Source organism: Benincasa hispida, chromosome 7 (genome assembly GCF_027475165.1).
Source record: "Benincasa hispida cultivar pf3 chromosome 7, pf3_genome.v1.1, whole genome shotgun sequence".
In the NCBI taxonomy this organism is placed as follows: domain Eukaryota; kingdom Viridiplantae; phylum Streptophyta; class Magnoliopsida; order Cucurbitales; family Cucurbitaceae; genus Benincasa; species Benincasa hispida.
The window spans coordinates 57,096,283-57,120,090 of record NC_143484.1 but is presented as its reverse complement, the minus strand read 5'-3'; the positions used below and the strand labels follow the sequence as shown (position 1 = coordinate 57,120,090).

The following is a 23,808-nucleotide window of genomic DNA, read 5'->3' as shown; positions in this document are numbered from 1 at the left end:
GTGAAGTACCAATTTTATCAACAACTCTTGTTGATGGACCTGCTCTATCAACAACTTTTGTTGATACATTTGTCGTTTCTCTGGACATTTCTTCTATTACTAGCTTACTGTGAGGTTGATGATTCTTCATCTGATCTTCCTCTATGAAGGTTTCATTTGTCAATACAGATACCTTATCTTCCCGAGGGTCGTAAAAGAAACCACCTTTTGTTTCTTTCGGGTAGCCTACAAATAGGCATACTTTTAAATGGTGTTTAAACTTTTTAGGATTTTGCACCAACACATGTGCTGGGCAACCCCAAATTATGAAATGACGTAAATTTCCTTTACGTCCTCTCCAGAGCTCGTAAGGCATTTCAGAAACACTTTTCGAGGAAACCATGTTTAAAATATATACTGCAGTTCCAACTGCGTGTCCCCAAAAAGAATTTGGTAACTGAGCATAACTCATCATAGAACGAACCATGTCCAACAAAGTTTTGTTTCTCCTTTTTGCCATACTGTTTTGCCGAGGTGTGCTAGGGGCTGTGAGTTGAGACTGGATTCCATGTTCTATCAAATAGTTTTGGAATTCTAAGTCCATATACTCACCATCTCGATCTGATAGAAGTATTTTAATTATTTAACCTAATAGGTTTTCAACCTCAGCCGTATACTCTTTGAACTTTTCAAAAGTTTTAGATTTTTGGTGCATTAGGTAAATATGCCCATATCTAGAATAATCATTTATAAAGTTGTTGCAATATTTATATCCTCCTTTAGCTCTAACATTTAGAGGACCACAAAGGTCTAAGTATATCAATTCTAAGGATTCTTTGACTTTAAGACATTTTCCAAAAAAAGATCTTTTTGTCATTTTACCTTCAAGACAGGATTCACAAGGTGGTAATGAACTGTTTTCTAACTTATTTAGATGACCGTTCTTAACCAGTCTCTCAATCATGTTGAGATTTATGTGACCCAGTCTCAAGTGCCAAAAATAAACATTTGGAGAAATTTTCCATTTCTTATGAGTCTCAGCAGTTTTAAACATCTCTATGTTCAATACGGCTTTAACCTCAGTCGATTTTAACATATACAAGTTATTTTCTAATTTTGCAGAACAAATTTGTTTACTTCTAGTATTGATGAACACTTCATCATTTTCAAAATAAACTTTATAACTTTGTTCTAGCAAACAAGAGATAGATATTAGATTCCTTTTCATAAAAGGAATGTAATACACATTTTTTAAATCAATGTATTTATCTCCTATAAATAACTTCATATCTCCCACTGCTTTTGCTGAAACAACCTCCTTGGTCCTTACCTTAAAGATTTTTTCGCCCTCTGTCAATTGTCTTCGGGAACTTGTTTCCTGTAGGAGAGTATAAGCATGATCAACGGCACTTGAATCAATTATTCAGGTTTTATCATTTTCCACTAAACATGTTTCGATAACAAATAAATCATATTTATCTTGTTGTTCGAGTTTTGCATTTTCATTTATATTATTCAAAATTTTAGATGAGTTGGGAGATAGAGGACAATCTTATGTTAAAACTATTTTGGTGTAATCAACTGCTAGTAATTTGTTTGTTGATTTGATTTTACTGTTATTTAATTCAGAAGTGAGTATTCTAGAAGAATTCGACATGTTGATAAAATTTAAACAAATTATATTTAGCAATCGTAACTAAATCCAAAATCAAGTTTTAGCAAAAATAGTAATAATGTACCCATAACCATTATTTATTTGCAACGATACTATAGTGAGTCAGAATACGTGCTACTGAGGGGCAGTCAGATACTCCTTCACTAAACCAAATGATTTTGACCAAACACTATCTCTGGAATAACTCTTATTCCTATAGTCATTTAGTTACTGTTTTCGGTCAGACATTACTAACACTCTTAATAATTTTGTAACTGTAACCCTCTGTTTTCAGACGTCAGAGGTCGGCCTCGACTATGCTGCCAAAATGGAGAGTCAAAGTTGGGAATGGACTTAAGAAATCCTATCCATTTCTGAAGTTTGAGTTGTTCTGAATCTTATGTTACAACCCTCTGAGGGGATAACCGTCACTAAACGACTAGCAAAGGGCCATCTAAAGCAAACCGACAGACGCAACATAGGAATATCACGGTTTAAACTAAAGGAAGAGATCGCATGATATATTGACACATATCCTTCACCCACTTACTATAAACTACTTCCTCTGTTCACCTTGTTATTGACTCATACAAACACTTTTCGAATAGAGGTCACTTCCAGGGTGACATGAAGCATCATATGAATCTCACGGTGTGAACTATCGTGGAGACGTGGTAATTGAAATCTATATATCACATAATAAACTTATGTTTGAACTACTTCCCCTTATTCACCGAAGTCTAGATTTATGCTAAAAAATACTTTCCGAATGGAGGTCACTTTCAGGGTGACATGAAGTATCGCTTAAATCCGGATTGTGAACTCTTAGGGACGTGAGAGCTCGTATCGTATATGTTATTAATCTCCCACTGAAGTGTTCTAATAACTTTATCATATAGAAGTTATTAAACTCCCACTGAAGTGTTCTATTAATTGGGTAAATTTATACTTCTAGATTCATTTAGGCTAAACAAACTACCCTAAGTTTATGTGGTTTATCTAAGTATAACACTTATAATTGGATTTTAACCTACGATGTCTAGGTGATAAACTGTTTTATTACCTCACACCACTCACGCATGCTTATAAAACTGGTTAACAATGCTCAATAATTCGGTCATAATCCTCAGGTAGGAGGTTTTTCCTAGACCGTCAACTTAAGTACCCCCAACCTTAGAGAAGATTATATACCGGTTGAGTTTGTAACCCGAGTTTTACAAGTTTTAACTATTAAAACAAGTGGTTTCCCTACGTGAGCATGTAACTATTCTTTGTTATGTATTTTAAATGTCTAACCTAATTTTATGATAGCTTACAAAATTTTAGACATGCTAAACATTCACAACATACATCAAAGGCATTCAATATTTAATATAACTATTATATTAAATACAAGTAACTCTAACATGCATACTATATATTATAACATTTTATAACATACTTTCAATGTATGTAACATGCTTTCAACGGTGGGTTTTTAAATATGCATGGCATACTGTACGCACATACAAGACTTATTTAATTATAACATACATCAAATGCATAAATAATTAAACACATACTGATATAGTTTTAGTTTTGGCATAAACAAGCAAACAAAAGCCTAATTATTACAAAACAGCTTCAAGATCGCTTTCAGACTGCTCGAACCGCTCCAAACCAAACCCAAACAGCTTGAACAAGACCCGAATTATATGAACCAGACCAGACCTCAAGAGAATCGGTCGAACCGGCTACTCTCATTCCATGCTCGAAATCTTGCTAAGGCTCATATTGTAGCATTGACTCATCTAGCATCGATCGTCTAGTGTTTGCATGATCGTGTAGCCCCATCATATAGCACCTAATCAAGCTACACGATCGTGTAGTGTCTTCCATATATCGTATAGTGCCATCATCTAGTGTCGGACAATGCTACACGATCGCTTAATGTTTAACACTATCGTGCAGCGCCATCATCTAGCGTCAGACAATACTACACGATCGCTTAGTACCATCGTCTAACACCTCTTCTTGGTTGTTTAGCGCATGCACGAAGGTAGACGATCGTGTAGTGCTATCGCATAGCAAATTTTCACATCGTTTAGCTGCCGCGCAAAGCTACACGATTGTGTAATGCCATCGTATAGCATTTCAATGCATCGTTTAGCTCCCGCAGGTACACGTGCCCAACACCCATACCTACACGATCGTCTAGCTTTTCTTCACATCGATTAGCTCCCGTAGCTAAATGATTGTCTAGCAATAAACCTCAACGACGATATATGAGCAGAGGTTGAAAAACTGGAATCTGCATCTCAGCCTTCTTCACTTATTTCTTCAATTACAACTTAATTTCAACTCTAATAACTCCAAATAAATTACAGACTCTTGAGAACACATATAAGCTCATCAAACAAGAGCCAATTACAAATTTAATCGAGAAATCAAAGAGAAATTAAAAGCCAGATCTCAGAAAACCATATCAGTACAACAGTTTCATATAACTCATGAAAAGCACCCACCACACCAAAATTAAACCGAATTGAATGCTTATATGATGCTCTGATACAATTGTAAGAATGTATCAGCAAGTAGCGGAAGCAACAAGGATCATTAAGCACTCTAATTCATTAATTTTGGCATAATATAAAGCATGCTCTTGCAGAAACAAGTGGGTTTCAAGTCACACCTTTATAGAACTTCTTCAAAGCTCGATATCCAGCTGCAAACTTCTCCAAATCTTGTCGTAGACCACCTCAAGATCTTTTCCACTATTCTCTTGGTGCTTTAGATTGATTTATGGGACTCAAAATAAGCTTAAATGAAGAGAATTTAAAGAAGAGCTCACATCAGCAACCCAGTTGAAGAACACCTTATTCACCACGAATTTTTCAGCAAAAATTCTATCGATTGCATGCCTCAAATTCACTTCAATCTTCTCAATATATTGCAAACTATCATGCAATGAAGATGGTTGCATGAGATGCAACTCATGATTGGAGTAATTGAAGCCTAAAGAGATGGGTTTTGTGTGAGCAACTTGAAAGGTGATAATGGAATAAATTAAAATTTCATTTATGTTTTTTCCATCTTTTTCAACTTTTCCAAATTGATTTCAAAATTCAATTTCATTTATAAAATTGGAAAAATTATTAATTTTACAAAATTAATTTCATAAATGATTTTTTCTAATAAAATTAATAAATAATTGTTTAAACAATTTAAATAATTCTAATTAATTTTTACACAAATCTACTTTCATATATTTAAATCATATTTAAATGTTAATTCTTCTATTATGTCTAATTCTTAAAATTAAACATGTAATTATATCTCATATAATTACTAATTCCCTTAATTTTAATTTGAACGTTTCAAATTAACTTATCACGTTATTCTAAAACTAATCCATTTATGAGCTAGTAAGAGGACCTCGCGGACCTACAGATCATGGGCTCCAACGATCCGGAATTAATTGGCTAAACTCAATACACCGAATTAACCCCCATTTGTTAACTGATGGGTCACTCCACTAAAGCTGATAGTTGCACTCCCATCACTGTAGATATATTATGTCCACATGATTTAACCATAATTAATAAGTCAACCATTCACAGGTTGTTCATAATAATGGTTGGGTCAAATATCTGTTTTACCCCCGAGATTACGTTTTGTTCCTCAAATTCCTACTGATCCTCTAATGAACAACTGGTTTTTGATCCAGTCACTAAACCAAAACTCTCCCAGTCCAATGAGAGGGTGGGGCCCCTTGTTCAAGACCTAGATTCAGTACTTGAGAGAACAACACTTAGCCCTAAATCGGTTATCTATTCAGTCTTACCCCTGAAATGGAAGGCGCTATTGAGCCAGCCTTCACCTATACAAATCTAAGGATAATCCCAAATAAATAAGAGTTCATTGTTAGCTCAGGATTAAGATCGAGTTACCTAGGTCATCTAAGTGAAATAGTTAGTCTTATACAGTAAACAACGTTATAAAGTAAGAGCGACCTATTTCTTTGTCTGATCTTATGCAAACTCATTTCATGGGACGCCCCCACTCCTCATGTCATAACATGTAGGAATTATGATCACTTCGCTTGTAGCACTTTACAACTAGAGAGTAGGTTGCATCCCATAGTGTTATCAGAATAAAGTACCCAACCTTATTCATATACTATAGATCATTTTGACTATTTACTCGAACCTGATCCACTTTTATGTCTCTACATACAGTTTAAGTACTCATGTAATAGTCATGGGTCTTAGTTTATTGGATTTAGACTTTTATGTATACAATTTACAAAATCAATAATACGTTTATTGACTATAGAAAATGTTTATCTTTTTACAAACTGCGAGTTTTAGGATATAAAACCCAATAAATAATAGTATGGAGATTACTTTTGGTTCAATGGAAAATAACTTGTATGTACTAAGGTTGTTAGTCATAAAAGCCTTGCTTCATACTGAAATGTTCAAAATAGCAACAACTGTAAAAAGACCAAGGGTTTCTCCTAAGAAAAACACCCATCTTTGGCATCTAAGGTTAGGTCACATCAATCTCAATAGGATTGAAAAGTTGGTGCAATGTGGACTTCTAAATGGTATAGAAGAAAACTTTTTGTCGGTATATGAATCATGCCTTGAAGGCAAGATGACCAAACGACCTTTTACTGGAAAAGGTTATAGAGCCAAGGAAACCTTGGAGCTTATATATTCAAACCTTGTGGTCCAATGAGTGTAAGAGCTCGAGGTGGGTATGAATATTTCATCTATTTCATAGATGTTTATTCAAGATACAGGTATCTATACCTAATGCAATATAAGTCTGAAGCTCTTAAAAAGTTCAAGGAGTATAAGGCTGAAGTTGAAAACTTGTTAGGTAAGAAGATAAAAACATTATGATCTGATCGTGGTGGAGAGTATATGGACTTAGAATTCTAGAACTATATGATAGAACATGGAATCACGTCCCAACTCTCGGCCCCAGGTACACCTCAACAAAATGGTGTATAAGAGAGCAGAATGGTGTATCAGAAAGTTGGTTATCATATTTATCTATAATTTATTAATTATATGATAATTAATTTTGTTCCCTAATAACCAATTTGAGTGGGAGGTTATTGGAAGTTTTATGGTAACCGTGAGATAAAAGGAATTTTTTTTTTCTAAAATTAGACGATGATTCATTCGAAACATCTCACGAAAAAGGCTATCAAGTAAAAAATGTTTTTACTAAGCGATAGCATTGAGAGCATACACGATCGAGTAGCAAAGTCTATATGATAGACTTCATCTTCTAAACGATCGAGTACATCATCTATATGATAGACAATCTTCATCTTCCACTTACTCGATCGTCTACCTCCTATTTTCCTCGATCCAATATCATACAGAGTCCACAACTCCTAGATTCTCACACCGAGAATACGAAGATAACCATTATGGTGGTGTTCTTGTTCAGTTTGTGGATCGAGTTGGACTTGATTGGGATTGAGGCTCATCCAGTTGTTCGTGGAGGTCGTGTTCTGTTCGTTGCGTCTGAGTGCTGTTTTGGACACATTGGAAACTGATCGGAGGATATTTAAAGAAGAGTTCTTCAAAAGTTTGCATACTTTATCCCTTGTATCTTTATTATTAAATAGCATGCTGTAATTTATAACTATGCATAATCTACCTGTTTTCGGTTAAACTGTGATTATTGTGTTCATTCTGAATGGGATTTGAATCGATTCACTTTTGCTGCTCAAAGGATCTTTGTTTAGATTTCCTTCATAACAAGCATCATCAAGTTGTCAATTCTCCTAGTGTATGACTTGAAGTACATAAAAGAAGTGTGAGACTGACCTTCATACTAAGCTCTGATGGAGTCGATGATCATATCCTACAATTGTTGCACCGACAATGAGGCAACAAAAGTTGATTGTTGCAGCATAATTTCCTACAACACAGTCTCTCATTTGTCATTGGCTTTGATAGCAGGAGTTTGACTCAACCCAGTGATTTCATGAGCTTGCATCTATTTTCTTAAGGCAACAATTTCGTGATCTCGCTGCTCTACAACTTTCAATAGAAAATTTATCTTTTTTTTCATCTCTGCCATGGCCGTCTCGGCTATTACATCTGCTGTCATGACAGACATTACATCTGGGTGTGATTCCCTTTTGGACTTGTTGGAGGCAGAAGTAAAGTTGTCAAACAAAAGATTTTCCTTGATAACAATGTTGCATTTAAGAGGCTGCCATTTGTTTCAAGATGTTGTGCGATGACGAAACCTTGCTCTTACTTCTACATATCCTCCTTTAAACGACTGCAAGTGATAGGTCCCACGTAGGAATCGTTTGCAGCAGTTACCTTGGATGGAACTTTCTTTGGTGCCATTGATTTATTTGAACGTCGAAAGAGAGATGAGAGGTAGAGAGGTCTCATTAGGCATGCCAGTTTGTTTGCACGAGGTTTCCTGAGAAACTTGTTTCGTGGAATTGAAATTGAGTTGTTGTTGATTGAATGTGAATGTGGTTCAATCCTAATGCTTGATCATCTGATTCTCTCTAGGTTCTCTAGAGTGTAGAATTGTTGACATCCACAGATGAAGAGAACTCCTCTATTTATAGTATTATCAGGTGGGCTTTGTGGGTTTGGGCTTGGTTGGTCCACGAACTTGGTCCTTGGGTCCAACTAATTAGACTTGGACTTTATTTGTCAATTTGGGTCAAATTAAGCCTTTTTTTTTCTGGCTCAAATGGAATTTAGCCCAAAAATAATATCAAATTGGATCAAATTATTTGATTCAATCCAACAGTCATGACGAAAACACGTGACAACCTCAGGATTAACCAATTTATGTCTTCAATTTTAACTCAGGACACATGTCAAAATTTTTAATTAGTCCTAAATTAGGTGTTTTGTAAATTCGTCATTAATTTGGTAAATGACGTGATGATGTGTGATTGGTCCAAAATTTCTCATTCAATAACTACAAACAAATTTTCTAAAATAATAATAATAATAATAAAGGAAACAAATTTGAGGGAACAAGGTTTAATTTAGTTATTTATAGAGAAATTTTAGATACCAATACTATACATATATATATATCCTAAAAAGAACTTCTTTTAGATTTAGATAGTAAATAAATTTTAGTTTAACTTGATGATGTAGAAAGTTTGTTATGATTTAGATTTTTTAAATTTAAGTTAATAGTTTAAATGTAGATTAATTTTCTTTGGAATCCACATGAATTACATTATTTTGACAAACTTTAGAGATAACTAAATTTTAAACCAATTTAATTTAATGTAATTTTTATTTTTTAATGATAGTTTTTTTTTTCCTTCTTACATCAAATATTACAACCAAATATGTGATATAATCAAATTTTAAACCAATCAAATATATTTTTTTTAGAATTCACGTGAATTAGATTATTTTTACGTGAATGATATGATTTTTTAATGGTAAATTTTAGAATCAAATATTAAAAATAAAATTATTTTATGTGAATTAGAAACTATTTTTAATGATTTTATATAAAATCACATTATATGACCCTTGTAACCAAAGCTATAAGAGTTAAAAGGAGAAATTGAATGTTGATCTCCTATAACCCATTTTAGATGATATAGATATTTGAATATTATTTTTATCATTGCACTTTAGGATTTGATTCATTTTGGTCTTGCACTTTTAGTATCATGTTTTCAAAACGTCCATTTCGATCTAAATATTTTTTTAGTACAATAACTATATATATATATATATATATATATAGGGATAGAGGATCAAACCTTCAACCTCTAGTGAGTTTTAGATATACAAATACTTATAGGAAATTGCCTTTTTGGTCATTTTAATTTTAATTTTGTTTCATTTTCATACACAAAATTATGTCTATCAAAAATTCTATTTAGCTTTTCCATAATTGACATCCTATTTTCTATCATCCTCACAACTATAACATGCAATCGTGCTATATTACTTAGTAGTTCTATTCCTTTAATTCCATAGACTCAATATCTTGAGCATGACACCCACGTGAATATAGTTCATTTTTTTCCATTGAAAAATCGTCTTGTTGGGATGTTTATTTAGAAATGTTTTAAGAGAATAACTATCCAGTTTTGTCTTACCTATGGTAAGTTAACATGATGGCCTATAAATATTTGTATTTTTCATGATAAACCACCTTTTCATATCGTATTGATTAAAAACCAATTCTCATATAAAAGGAACAGAAAAAGATAACAAATACATACATTAGTTCAATTTAGTGCAATATTGTCTCAATGTATATGAAGAAAAACGTGAAACAATCGAAATGCAAAGATAAAACACTAATTAAATACATATTTATGAAGATACGAGTGCATGCCAAATATATTGACATACCATATATATTTTGAATATAGAAATTTGAACTTTTGACATATTCTAAATTTTACTGAATATAAAAATATATTATGCCAATATTAATCCTTCAAAAGAAACTTGAAAAACAAGAAAAGTAAACTGAAAATGTTGGCAAAAATCACGTCCTCTAAGTCATGCACTAGTTTCATCTCATTCTCAATATCTAAAAAGAACAAAAAAAAAAAAATGAAAAAAAAAGAAAAAAGAAAAAAAGAAAAAAAGAAAAAAAGAAAAAAAGAAAAAAAGAAAAAAAGGAGGGTTGTTATTGGGCCATGAGGCCCAAAAGAGTCCGGGCACAAAGGACTTTCCCATTATAAAAGCCCATATTGGTTATCACTGGACTCAAACCTACTAAAATGTCCATGTAGGTTACGCAAGCGCCACGTGGACCAATGATGCGTCACCTGCTAAACAGACCCGCTGAAAGAGAAACAGGCAATCTCTTGTTCTCAATGTTTCTATGTAAGGGTTCTGGAATCGTTTCTCCGGTTCTTCCCTTTCTTCTCTAGTCTCTAGGGCACAACGTACTCCAATTACTTGTTCGTCGGAAAATCTGAAAGATAAGCCTGGAAGCTTTCAACTTCCTTGCGATCTTTTCTCTACTTCAATGGCGGATTCTTCCTCTTCCCCTGCGACTCTCGATTCAAATCCTCAAGCTGCCGAGCCCGAAAACCCCAATTCCCAGGCCAACAAACCCGAATCTGCCGCTTCTTCTTTTCCTCCACCGCAATCTTTACCACCAACATCGCTTTCTATCGGAATAAACCCTACCTTGCATCCGCCCTTAGTGTCAACGCCGCAACCACATCCTTCTCTATCTTATGCCCCCTCACCCTTATCCGGTACGGTGGCCGTTCCTCCGACGGCACCGTCTTTCCGGCCGGTGCCTCTCCCTGCTCATCACTTCTCGCCCATGCCCGGCTCTGGCATGCTGAACCCAAGCTATTCAAACCCTGGGGTTCAGCCGCCGGGGGTTAGCTCGGTTGCGGCGCCTGCTCCTGGAATGGCAAGTGGCGGCACGGTAGCAGTTCCAGTTCCAGTGCCACAACCGAGGATGGCTTATCAAGTTCCACCGGGTCAGGTTCCGAATCCGGTGATGAGGCCGTACGCCACTATGCCAAATGGTTTCGCAGCTGTGCCAACTGCTACTCCTCAAGGGGCCTTTCCTCTCCCTGGTGGGTTTTCTTCATCCCTATTGTTTCTAACATTTCGATTGTCAACGTGGTTGCGGAATAATTTTGAACCGTTTCTCTTATTTAGTGTTTGTCACTGTGTTGCTTGCAATTGTTAACCAATCTGTTTCTTGACGCTGTCAATTACACCATCCGCAGTCATTTCGAGTTCGTTATCAACTGGAATAAGTCGAACTTCGACCAAAATCTTACTTTGGTTTTCGTGTGATTTTGACTTGAAAATATATAATTTTCTAAGTGCAAAGTAAAAGTTCCGCGCATGTTATGATGCCTCGGAAAGAGTTTGCAAAAATAAGTTCGGAGTCTATTAAAAATTTTCGTGTTGGTTAGATGAAGGGTATCGATGACAGGATGTTTTCTCCTACAGCGTCTTGTCTCTTGATTGAATACGGTGAGAAAGGTTGGAAGGCTTCATATTGCTTAGAGAACTCCCAACTACAACTACTTTTTTGGTATGGTCATTCATATTTGTCTGTTATTCTTGTTTGCTTTTAGCATGTTTTTTTTTTTAAATGGGATTCTTTTGCTAAGCCCAGAGAGAACTTGGTATTTATAATACTAGTATAGTATTGACGAGCCCTTCCTTTTGCCCTACTACATAATATACGGCTGTGTCATTTTTATCTACTAGGATTTAACTGGTAGTTATATTGGATACTGTCCCTGGATATTTGAATTGCCAGAAGCAGACCATGTTAGCACCTGAGTGTTCGTTCGCCTTGTTTCTGAGGTATCAAATTCTCTTAATTGATTTTTTTCTGACATTTTCTTTGATTCCTTTTACTACACCATCAAAGATCTAACAATTGGTAACTTGAGAGTGAATTTTGAAAACATGAAAATTTATTATTATTTTTCTTCAATCGATATCTGTGTGTATGAGTTGCTCAAAGCGTCATGCTTCTTAAATCATAAAATTCTGCTTTTGATGGACGGGATTTTGAGAAAGCTGCAGTTCGAGAGTAAGGTAAGACTAATTTACGTAACAGTTCAAGGAATTTGGTGCTATCATTTGAATGTTTTCATCAGGTTAGCTTTGTAATCAGCTGCTGATAGTTTCCATTCCTATGCTGCCATCGTTTATATGCTTTGGATTTTGGTAATGGCATTTATGAAACCTCATCAATTATTCTTCTTTATACTTTAAGCACCATTAGATGGTTAGATGTGAGTAGTCCGCCAACACTTTCTGATGCATTGGCAAGATGTTTTTCTTCTTTTTTGCAGGAGTTCCACGTTTCCCTTCTCCATATCCTGCTATGATTAGAACGCCTTTTCCTCCACGGCCACCTGGTGCTATGGGCATGGTTCCAGCAATGCCACGACCTCCTATTCCTGGGATTCCTGGTGTTCGTCCAATCATCCCTCCTGTGGTTAGGCCTGCTGTTCTCCCAAGTGTTACACCAGCTGAAAAACCACAAACTACTATTTATATTGGCCGAATTGCACAATCGGTGGATAATGATTTCATGCTGTCCCTTCTTCAGGTAGGTTGATCATTCTCCATGTTACATTTCTTCTCTCTCTCACTCTCTCTCTCTCTCCTTCTCTTTTCTTCAATTTAGTGGCCTATATTTGATATGCATCTGTTTCTTTTAGCTATGTGGACCAGTGAAGAGCTGGAAACGGGCCCAAGATCCTTCGGATGGAACTCCTAGAACCTTTGGATTTTGCGAGTTTGAGTCTGCTGAAGGTGTTCTTCGTGCGCTACGATTACTGACAAAGTTAAACATTGATGGACAAGAACTAGTGGTATGATGGGATTTGTTACAATTTGAGCATATATCCCATTTTATCTTCTTAATATTCAAGATTTGATCTTCATAAATCTATTACAACAGTTTCTGGTTTTGTTTGTATTAATATTTTCCATGTCGCCATACTCTTATTTTCTACATGTGCCATGGGCTCTCAATTGCCAGTCAATTAATGTTAATGTATATTTGAACTTTTCCTGTTTTTTGAATGGCCATCTTCTTATAAACCCTTACCCTTTTTAAAATTATTATAAAACATATCGGTACACTTTTGCTCTACCATTTAAGGTGGTTCATTTGAAAATTTGTTTGATCTTTACATTCCTTCTTTGGTGAGGTTTCATGTTTTTCTTTGGGATTCGGTTTCGATGACTTTTTGTAATTATGCCCTAGGCAATATTTTACTTACTTAGAAACCTATTCTTTTGTGGGTTTTGTGGACTTGTTTTTTTTTCAATGAAAGTAGTAGTTTCTAAAAAAAAATCTTTACGTCCCTTATTAATAGGGGAGGGGACATTGCATTTCTTTGTCGTTGATTTTTTAATATGCAGGGGACATCACAGTTATGTGTTTGGTATTTTTGGTTCTATTTCTTCTATATTCTGACATTCAGATTAAAGCTTCATGAGTTATTTATCAATATTGGGCTTCATTGTTATAATGTGGTTCTCTCATGTTTTACTTCAGTCCTTCCTTTTTTCCCTTCTAGAGGCAACTGTATGGTATAGGTTACAATCATTAATTTTTAGTAATAAAATAGCTCTCCAATTGGAGATGAAATAGGAAAAGCTGTAATGAGTAGAAGGATGCTTAAACAGTAAAAAGGATGTTTATTTATGTATTTTTTTTGGATTGATACATCTTGTTGTGACCTTATTTTAATCGCTGAAATTCAATCATAATTAAGGTTGACCTTTGTGTTACTCTTTTCCGCCCTCTCTATCAAGCTTCTGTTCATTATGGACTGATTCCTCAACCACAACACCCCCCCCCCCCCCCCCCCCCCAAATGGACGACATGCATGATTTCTTTTCAACCACAAAATGCAGTATGGATATTTATTTCGTTTTCTATCACTGAAATGAAACAGTAAACTTGTTTCTAATGGAGAATAAAAGAAACAGTAAGTTAAGCTGGTTTGTTTTCCTCATTCTTTCATATGGGGGGGTACATTACATCAATCATCAAGTTTTGTGTTCTACATTCAACTTTCAAGTTTCAACTTACTTTAATATAAATTTATCATCATGTTTTAAACAAACAGCTAAAGGGTACTCAAGCAACAAGAGATTATCTAAAGCGTTATGTTGAGAAGAAAGCAGAGAATTCGAAGAAACTGAAAGAGACCCAAATTTCAGAGACTAAGGAAGAAGAAGCAGACACAACAAATGTGGCTAAAAATGAAACTTCAAAGCCCTCTGCAGAGGATTCAAAGGAAGATAATGATTCAGGGGAAAAAGATCTTGACATTGCCTGTTCTGCAGTTTTAAGCGATGAAGATAGAGATGCAGATCGCGAGGCAACGGAAAAGCTTACAAATGCATTGGAGGAGAGGTTGAAGTCCAGACCTCTGCCACCACCCCCTCTTCTAACAACTGCTGATGTCTCTGGTAATTCAAGTGCGGAACCATCTGCTAAACTGAAAGATGGTGAAGCTGACGGCAATACCTTGAAACCTGGTGAGTGATTATTAGTTGGTTGTTCAAATCTTCTCTTTATAGCATGAAAAGCATGCACAGTAGATATACAATGAAGCATGGTCTTCTGTTTCTTATATAAGAAGAAAAGCAAGGTCTTCTGTTCATTACCAGTAGTTTATTTTTCTTTCCATTTAATTTTGAGTTTGCAAGTTCTTGGTTGCTTAATTTGTCGTAACCTCCTACAGATGCAGCTGATGATAGAAATGATGAGGACACAACTAGTGACCATAAACAAACTAGTGAGCATGACAAGCCTGAAACAAGCTCACCCGACAGAAGTAGAAGGTATGACAGGAGAAGTCGAGAAAGAGACAGGGAGAGGGATCTGAAAAGGGATAAGGAGCGGGAAATTGAGAGATATGAAAGAGAGACAGAGCGGGAGCGAGCTAGGAAAGAGAGGGAACAAAGAAGAAAGTTTGAGGAGGCCGAGCGACAGTATGAAGAATGTCTCAAAGAATGGGAATATCGAGAAAGAGAGAGAGAAAAACAGAGGCAGTATGAGAAGGAGAGGGAGAAAGAGAAAGAGCGTAAAAGAAAGAAAGAGATATTGTATGATGAAGATGACGAGGATGATGATTCAAGAAGAAAATGGCGCAGAGGCGCTCTGGAGGAAAAGAGGAAGAAGAGGTCTAGAGAAAAGGAAGATGATTCATTTGATAGACAGAAAGAGGAAGAAGAAATTGCTGAGGCCAAGAGGAAGGCTGAGGAGGAACAGCTGCAGAAACAGAAAGATCCACTGAAACTTCTACCTGGTCAGACGATGAGTGTCATCGAGAAAACTGTTCTTGCTGAAGAATCCGCCAATGAGGTCAAAGTTATGGCTTCTGAACGTGAATCTGAGCCTGACTCTAGCTGTGATAATCATATAGGTAATTGTCTTAAATGTCAACTGTGAGAAGCCTTCTTTTTTATCTGCATGTCTGTTGCCTTGTTCTCTTGTATTATATTATTTGGATGACGTATCTGGTATGTGACAGGGGATGGGATCTTACAAAATGGTAGTGGTGATGAATTAAATACGATACCATCAGAGACTCGACAGAGTGGAGGCCTGCCTGCCAAAAGGTTAGGATTTGGTTTAGTGGGATCTGGAAAACGGACTGCTGTACGTTCAGTTTTTCATGAGGAGGAGGACGATGAAGCACAGAAAGAGAAGAAGATGAGGCCGCTGGTTCCAATTGATTACTCAGCTGAGGAACTCCAGGCTGTGCAACCTGCCAGTACTGGGTCTCTGCCGCCAAATTTAGCTGCAGCAGCTGAGTTTGCAAAACGTTTATCTACTGTTAATTCCAAAGAAGAGAAGCCTGATGGTGAAAGGGAGCGGGGAAGGCGTTCCAGTGAAAAGTCAGGTCATAGAGACCGAAATGATGAGGATACCTATCGCAGCAAAGATGAGAACAAGACAACAGACAGAGATAGGGAGCGAGATCATGTTTTGGATAAAGTAAAAACACCGGATAACAAAAAGCTTTTGGATGCAAAGCAGTTGATTGATATGATTCCAAAGACGAAAGAGGAATTATTCTCATATGATATAAATTGGGCTATTTACGAAAAGGTACCAAGTCTTATTGATTTTCTTTTACTTAGTATTTTATGGGCGTTGAAATCTTAGACTGTGCTACATGAATAACTTCGGTGAAATCAGCAACCCCACTGGATCTTATTCTTGCTGCTGTTTGGTTGAGTCTTTCTGTATGTATTTATGTATGTATGTATGTATGTGAATTAATATATATAAGTTGTGTATTGATCAGTTTGGATGGAGTCTTTAGGAAAATATTTTTCGGTAACCATTTCTGAAAATTAACATATTATTATGCTTATTTGCAGCATGCATTACATGAGAGAATGAGACCGTGGATTTCAAAAAAGATAACAGAGTTTTTGGGGGAGGAGGAAACAACTCTTGTGGATTACATAGTTTCAAGCACTCAGGAACACGTAAAGGCATCTCAGATGCTGGAATTGCTTCAGTCAATTTTGGATGAAGAAGCTGAAATGTTTGTTCTGAAGATGTGGAGAATGCTCATCTTCGAAATAAAAAAGGTAGAGACTGGTCTAGCTTTCAGAACAAAAGCATGAGTTTAGTTTTCAAAATGTGTCGGCTGTCATTGGTGCTTTCCTTGTGCCAGTATTTTTCACGGCTCTGAACTTTCAGGCCATCCAAGGATCGCATTGCTGTTGAGGTCTTGCTCAATTGTATGCTTTAGATCCATTCTTTTTAGTAATTACAGTCGAACTTTGTCTCCCATGAGAGCTTGCACTTGTAGCTTAAAAAAGAAAAAGGAAGAAATTCGAATCAACAGTTTTTAGTTTAGTGTTGACTCTTTGAGATACTCCATTTTGAAATTTTGAGGCGGAAACAGCAACTTTAGTATATTGTATATTTGCCATCTGAAAAGTTAGAAAGCAAATATTTTGTGCAGTTGGTGGTTGGGCGGATCGGGGAGTGGTGAGCAGATTAATGAATCAGAAAAAGAATTCTATTTCAAACATGGTACATTATGAAGTTGTAAAGCTGTATATATATATATATACTGAAAAATAAAATGCATCGAGAACTCTTCGGTTTTGAAAATGCTTTTGGTTTTGTAATACAATTTTGGTTTCTATATCTAACTTAATTTGGTCGGTTGGACTTTTAAAAGGTGTTCAATTTGGTTTGGTGATCTGTTTGTTAAAAAACTGAAGTCGTAAGAGAAATCCTTATGAAGAAACAGTCGAGCCGTCTTGAAACCACATGAACTGAGTTTTGGCAGTTGCTTTTTTTTTTTTTACGCCATGGATGTAACTGTGTAGTGTGTACGGTGTTTATGGCCTTCTGTTGGTGTTCATTTGTTCTCAATGCTGAAGTTTTGTCTTTTGATTCATATTTAGCAACACACCACACCATGAAAGCCATTTATGGATAGACACTTCACCCAAGAACAAAGGGCCGTAAACACTTGCACACACTAACATCTATGACGGAAAGAAAAGGCAGAGTAAGCGATCGGAGAAATGCTACGGAATCATCATGCCTTATCAAAAGTAATCTATTCTAAATGTACGTATTTGCAAAACTACTTTTCAAGTTAAAAAGTTGGGACCTAAGTGACCCAAAACCAAGCAAGAACAGAGCCAATAGCCAATCCCATTACCAATGACAGAGACATCAAATCAATCCCGGTGCACGTTCAAAAGATATAGATATTGTTGGAGGAGAAATTTTGGATCCATCACGGATTGTCATGTCATTTATTAAATTAATGATGAAATGTCAAAATCATCAAATGTCAGACCAGTTAAGAGTTCACATGTGTTCCAAATTGAAATTGAAGACAAATTCTAATGACGTCACGTGTTTTCATCACAAGCATTGGGTTGAGTATTTTACGCAATTTGACATTATAATTTGGTGTTACAGTTACGCCCAAATATGGGCTTAATTTGGGCATAAAATATCAAAGTAAGCCAAAATTCAATTAATAGGGCCCAAAGGGCAGACTAAAGCATTGGGTTGAATCGACATCAACACCAACACTAACTCAAGTTCAACTCCACAAAACAAGTTTCTTTGGAAACCTCGTATGAATAAATTAGCATGCCTAGTGGGACGTCTCTACCTCTCATCTCCCTCTCAACATCCAAGCAACTCAATGGCATCTAGGAAAGCCGCATCTAGAGCATCCTCCACAAGCGACTCCTACACGGGATTTGTCACCCGCAGCCATTCAAAGGAAGTCATGCAAGAGAAGCAAGGTTCCTCGTCATGCACGACATCCTAAGGCAGATGACAGAGCCCTCTATAGGCGGGACTGTCATCAAGGAGAAACCCTTGTTTGACAGCTCTGCTTCTGCCCCCAATAAGTTGAAAAGAGAATCACACCCAGAGGTGATTTCTGTCATGATGGAGGATGTAATAGCCGAGGCGACCATGGCAGAAATGGAAAGGAAGATAAATTTCCTGATGAAAGCCATCGAGGAGAGAGATTATGAGATCGCCGCCTTGAGGGAGCAGATGCAGTCGTGAGAGGCTGCTGAATCAAGCCAGACACCTGTTGTCAAAACCGTGTTGCAAAAAAATCAGCTATAACAGTCAACTTCGGTGGCTTCTCTGTCGGTCCAACAACTGCAAGACATGATCATGACCTCGATAAGGGCTCCGTATGGAGGCCTGACTCAAACCTCTTTCATGTATTCCAAGTTGTACTCCCAGAGAATCGACAACCTGAGAATGCCGACTGGGTATCAACATCCAAGGTTCTAGCAATTTGACGAAAAGTGCAACCCTAAACAACATATTGCCCAATTCATGGAAACATGCGATAATGCAGGAACTAGGGGAGATCTACTGGTCAAGAAGTTCGTTAGAACCCTCAAAAGAAATGCTTTTGACTGGTACGCGAACCTAGAGCCTGAGGTGATTAACAACTGAGAGCAACTTGAAAGAGAATTCTTGAATCGCTTCTACAGCATTAGAAGCACTGTCAGCATGATGGAGCTGACAAACACCAAGCAACGGAAAGAGGAGGTTGTTGACTGCATCAACCGATGGAGGGCTCTGAGTTTGGACTGCAAAGATTGACTCACCAAACTATCTGTTGTGGAAATGTGCACTCAGGGTATGCACTGGGGACTCCTTTATATCCTGCAGGGAATAAAACCCCGTACCTTTGAAAAATCGGCGACTTGTGCCTACGACATGGAGCCAAACATCGCCAACAGGGGAATGAAGGATTTCCTGATCCCCAAGTCGAAGAAGGACAAAAAGGAAGTAAAGGGCATCGAGAAGATTGTGAAAGGTACCACGAAGGAATCAATGGTCGTTAATACGACCCCGTTGAAGTTTTCCTCGAAAAGGAAAGAGAAGAAGATTGAAAAGAAAGGCGAAGAAGGCGAAAGACGTTGCCTGACTCTAAAGGAGCGATAGAAAGAAGTCTATCCGTTCCTCGACTCCAACGTTGCGGACATGCTTGAGCAACTGCTGAAGAACCACCTTATCTAGCTACCGAAATGTAAACGACCGGAACAAGTCGGCAAAGTGGACGATCCCAATTACTAAAATCATGCCGCGGTGGCAGTAACTCCAAGCGCACCAGTGTCAATCATATGCTATGAAGAAAGTGAGAGTTTGGTCTAGTTTGGAAGCTTCGAACCTGTGGCTATGCGGTTTCAGCGGGAGGTCCAAGCCACAGATCCTTAAAACATAGGAGAGCGCGTTGATAATGATGATAACGAAGGCTAGATCCCCGTGACACGTCGAAAAAAGAAAAAGTTGAGCCCTACCCAAAAAGAGTCACGCTCCTATCGAAGTTATAGAAGAGGGAGCAAGACCTAGAAGAGGAAGGGAAGAAAGAAGGCTCAGAAGCTCAAGGCTGTTGAGGAGGAAGATGAGGGCGTTCCTCGTCCCAGGTGATAGGTGACGTTGGCAGGTTTCCTTCTGGAGAACAAGCGAATGGGGTTCAGGAGAAACGCCAGAGGCTGCTACATGTCATGTTGTCAGCACCACAGAAGAAGAAGATACCCTTCGAAGCCGATTAAAATCAACAGAAGAATCAAAGGGCTTATCGTCATTCAACATATATGACATGCTCTCACTCCTGCAAGAAGCTAAGACGACCCTCATTAAGGTGTTGTTGGAATCCAACGCGTCCGGTGCACCGACCTCCATAGCACGTGCGTATGCCTTGTGTTGTACATCCATAGGCTTTTTAGATGAAGATCTGCTACTAGGATCCAAGTTGCACATAGGCCTTTGTACGTCTCCGGATACATTCGGGAACAAAAAATCGGTCGGATTCTCATCGATAATGGATCCGCTGTCAATATAATGCCTAAAGCAACTATAAAACAGTTAGGTATCCTCATGGAAGAGCCGTCGAACAGCAAGTTGGTGATTCAGGGGTTCAATCAAGGTAGCCAAAGGGCGATAGGCATGATATGTTTAGAGCTCCTCATTGACGACCTGAAGGCTGATGCGTTATTTCACGTTATAGACTCAAAGATCACTTATAGGCTGCTACTGGGATGCCCTTGGATTCATGGGAATGGTGTGATTACGTCCACGTTGCATCAATGTTTTAAGTTCTATCAGGATGGGATTAAAAAGGTTGAAGCAGACTTTAATCCATTTTCAGAGGCCGAATCTCACTTCGCGAATGCAAAATTTTATTTGATGAATGAGAATTCCGGCGAATCAATGCCCATAGAGACCTCACTAGAGAAGAAAACAGGTAGATCTCGATCAAGGTCACCCGTTGGTACAAGGAAGGAAACGGGTAGCAAAGCACAAGCCTCTAGCCCAAAAGGGAGTGGGACCTCCGCCATCGTTGGAGAGACACCTGTGGTGGGGGATGAAAAGGCCTCAGGACCTCAGATTCTATGCTACGTCCCTTTGTTGAGACGGAAGAAGGGGGAGTCACCTTTTATGAAATGCTCAAAAGGTTTGTAGGTCGGCGATATACAAATCCTAAAGGAGAGTTTCGTCACACCTCTCACGCCGATAATGAAGCAGGAAGTCCACAAGCTGGAGGCGGACCTGACAGAGTAAATCTACCCGAGAAGCGAACTAAAGACAGATTCGACCCTAAGGTTTACAAACTGTTGGCAAAGGCGGGTTATGACTTCACAACACACACTAAGTTCAAGAGCTTGAAGATTTATGAGCAACCCCGACTCTCGTCGACCCAAAAGAAGCTTTTGCAAGAGGGACACGCTATACCTACGTTGAGGATGTGACTCGAATATAAATCGTCAGAGCCGGTCCGCATAACCAGAAAGGCGAAGGAAAAGATGGCCAATTGTAATCATATCACTGCAAAAGAAGTAGATGATGCAAGGAAAAAGGAGGGCAAAGATAAAAGAGCCTCCGCCTTCGGCCGTATTAGGCCGTCTGCTGCACGCACTTTGGTCTTCGAGAGATTGAGCATGACGAAAGCAGAAAGGGGAAGTCCACATACGATTCCTGAAGCTACTCAACGCTCAGCCTTTCAAAGTTGACTCTGCCTAATGAAGGAAATACGGAAATCATTTGTCAGCCGCCGGTAGTGGCGTGACCTTCAGCCTTCGAAAGATTAGGCGCAGTTCCAAAGGAAAGCGAAGGAAAACCCTAGACCCCTGTTTTTGATTGCCTGAAGCGCGAGAGGGTTGAAGATAACCTTGACGAACATGTCTCTAGTGAAACAAAGGGGAGAGGAAAAGCCTGTAGTGACACCCCCAATATGACTATAAGAAAGAGGGGGCTGATATCTCGGGCATCGATTTGGCGATGCCTTGACCTTAAAGACGCTGAAAGGCCATTGGACAAGAAACCATCAGGTGAGGCAAGAAGTGACGGAGAAATTTGTAGTATCATCCTCTCACAAATGAAGAGAAAAACTTTCGTTACTTTAAACACAAGTGAGGGTGTCGACCATACAAAGAGATGTCGGGACTGGATCCGAAGATAGCAGTCCACCATCTCGCAATTAAACAAGGGTGTCGACCCATTAAGCAAGCTCAGCAATGCGTTATGTCGGAACTTATCCTCTAGATTGAGGTTGAAGTCACTAATTTGATTGAAGTAGGGTTCATCTACGAAGTCAAATATCCAACGTGGATAGCCAACATTGTCCCAGTTAGAAAAAAGAATGGACAACTTCGTGTCTGTGTAGACTTTCGTGACCTAAATAGCGCATGCCTGAAAGACAATTTTCCATTGCCCATCACGGAGATCATGGTTGATGCGACAACAGGACATGAGGCCCTATCCTTTATGGACGAATCGTATGGGTATAACCAGATACGAATGGATCTTGCAGATGAGGAAATGACAGCATTTTGAACCCCAAAGGTATTGAAGAACACTGGCGCCACTTATCAACGTGCCATGCAAAAGGTGTTTGATGATATGTTACACAGACACATAGAATGCTATGTGGATGAACTTGTAGTCAATACCAAACGATGATAAAACCATCTAAAATATTTGAGAACTGTGTTTGATCGCCTGCGAAAGTACCAGTTATAGATGAACCCTCTCAAATGTGTGTTCGGCGTGACCTCAGGGAAGTTTCTCGGCTTCGTTGTGAGACATCAAGTGATAGAGATAGATCAATCCAAGATTGATGCCATTCAGAAGATGCCTAGGCCATGGAATCTACATGAGTTAAGAAGTTTGCAAGGATGTCTGGCCTACATCCAGAGGTTTATTTCTAATTTGGCGGGGCGATGTCAACCCTTTTGAATACTGATGAGAAAGGGAGAAAAATTCAAATTGGATGAGGCCTGTCAAAATGCCTTTGATAGCATAAGAGGTACTTGCTCAGTCCTCCTGTTTTAGGAGCCCCAGTAGCAGGCAATACCATTAATATTGTACATCGCAGCGCAAGAAAGATCGCTGGGGGCATTTTTGGCACAAGAAGGAGAGAAGGGAAAAGAGCATGCTCTCTATTACCTAAGCAAGACCTTAAACGAGGCTGAGATCAACTATTCTCCTATTGAGAAGACGTTCCTTGCACTCTTATTCGCTATAGATAAGTTAAGACAGTACATGCAAGCCTTCACGGTCCGTTTAATTGTGAAAGTCGACCCCATCAAGTACGTTCTATCTAGGCCAATCATCTCGGGGCGTTTGGCCAAGTGGGCTATCATGCTTTAGCAATACGACACCATTTATGTGTCATAAAAGGCGATTAAAGGGCGAGCATTGGCCGATTTCTTGGCAGATCACCAGGTTCCATCAGATTGGAAGTTAAGTGAAGACTTGCTTGACGATGAAGTTCTCTTCACATAAATCACAAGGCCTTGGGTCATGTTCTTCGATGGTGCGGCCTAGAGAAGTGGTGCGGGGGCAGGCATCGCCCTCATTTCGCCAGAAAAGCACATGCTGCCTTATAGCTTCACGCTTGCTGAACTATGCTCGAACAACATCACCGAATACCAAGCCTTGATAAGCGGCCTCCAAATGGCTTTGGAGATTGAGGTATCTCACATAGAGATTTTCGGTGTTTTGAAGTTGATAATCAATCAGCTCTTACGCCAGTACAATGTGAAGCATGACGACTTGAAACCTTATTTCATTTATGCTCGACAGTTGATGGGAAAATTCAAAAGCGTGACATTAGAGCATGTCCCGATGACGGACGCTTTGGCAAACTTGGCTACTGT

General features: G+C 38.2%; 1 protein-coding gene across 4 annotated transcripts; it reads left to right on the top strand.

The window, feature by feature from the left end:
• The first annotated feature begins 10,463 nt into the window (after positions 1-10,463).
• On the top strand, positions 10,464-16,996 carry LOC120082198 (splicing factor PWI domain-containing protein / RNA recognition motif (RRM)-containing protein). Of its 4 annotated transcripts, XM_039037469.2 has the most exons (8): positions 10,481-11,201; positions 11,587-11,671; positions 12,447-12,706; positions 12,819-12,971; positions 14,241-14,655; positions 14,862-15,545; positions 15,654-16,234; positions 16,510-16,996. In XM_039037469.2, the coding sequence occupies exons 3-8, from the start codon at positions 12,479-12,481 to the stop codon at positions 16,759-16,761; spliced, it is 2,313 nt and encodes a 770-aa protein (XP_038893397.1). In that variant the 5' UTR covers positions 10,481-11,201; positions 11,587-11,671; positions 12,447-12,478; the 3' UTR covers positions 16,762-16,996. The 4 variants fall into 4 exon arrangements, with proteins under 4 accessions (XP_038893392.1, XP_038893397.1, XP_090171871.1 ...); XM_039037464.2 differs by lacking the exon at positions 11,587-11,671 and having other exon boundaries at positions 10,464-11,201; XM_090315745.1 differs by lacking the exons at positions 10,481-11,201; positions 11,587-11,671 and adding an exon at positions 11,851-12,318.
• Positions 16,997-23,808: the final 6,812 nt, after the last annotated feature.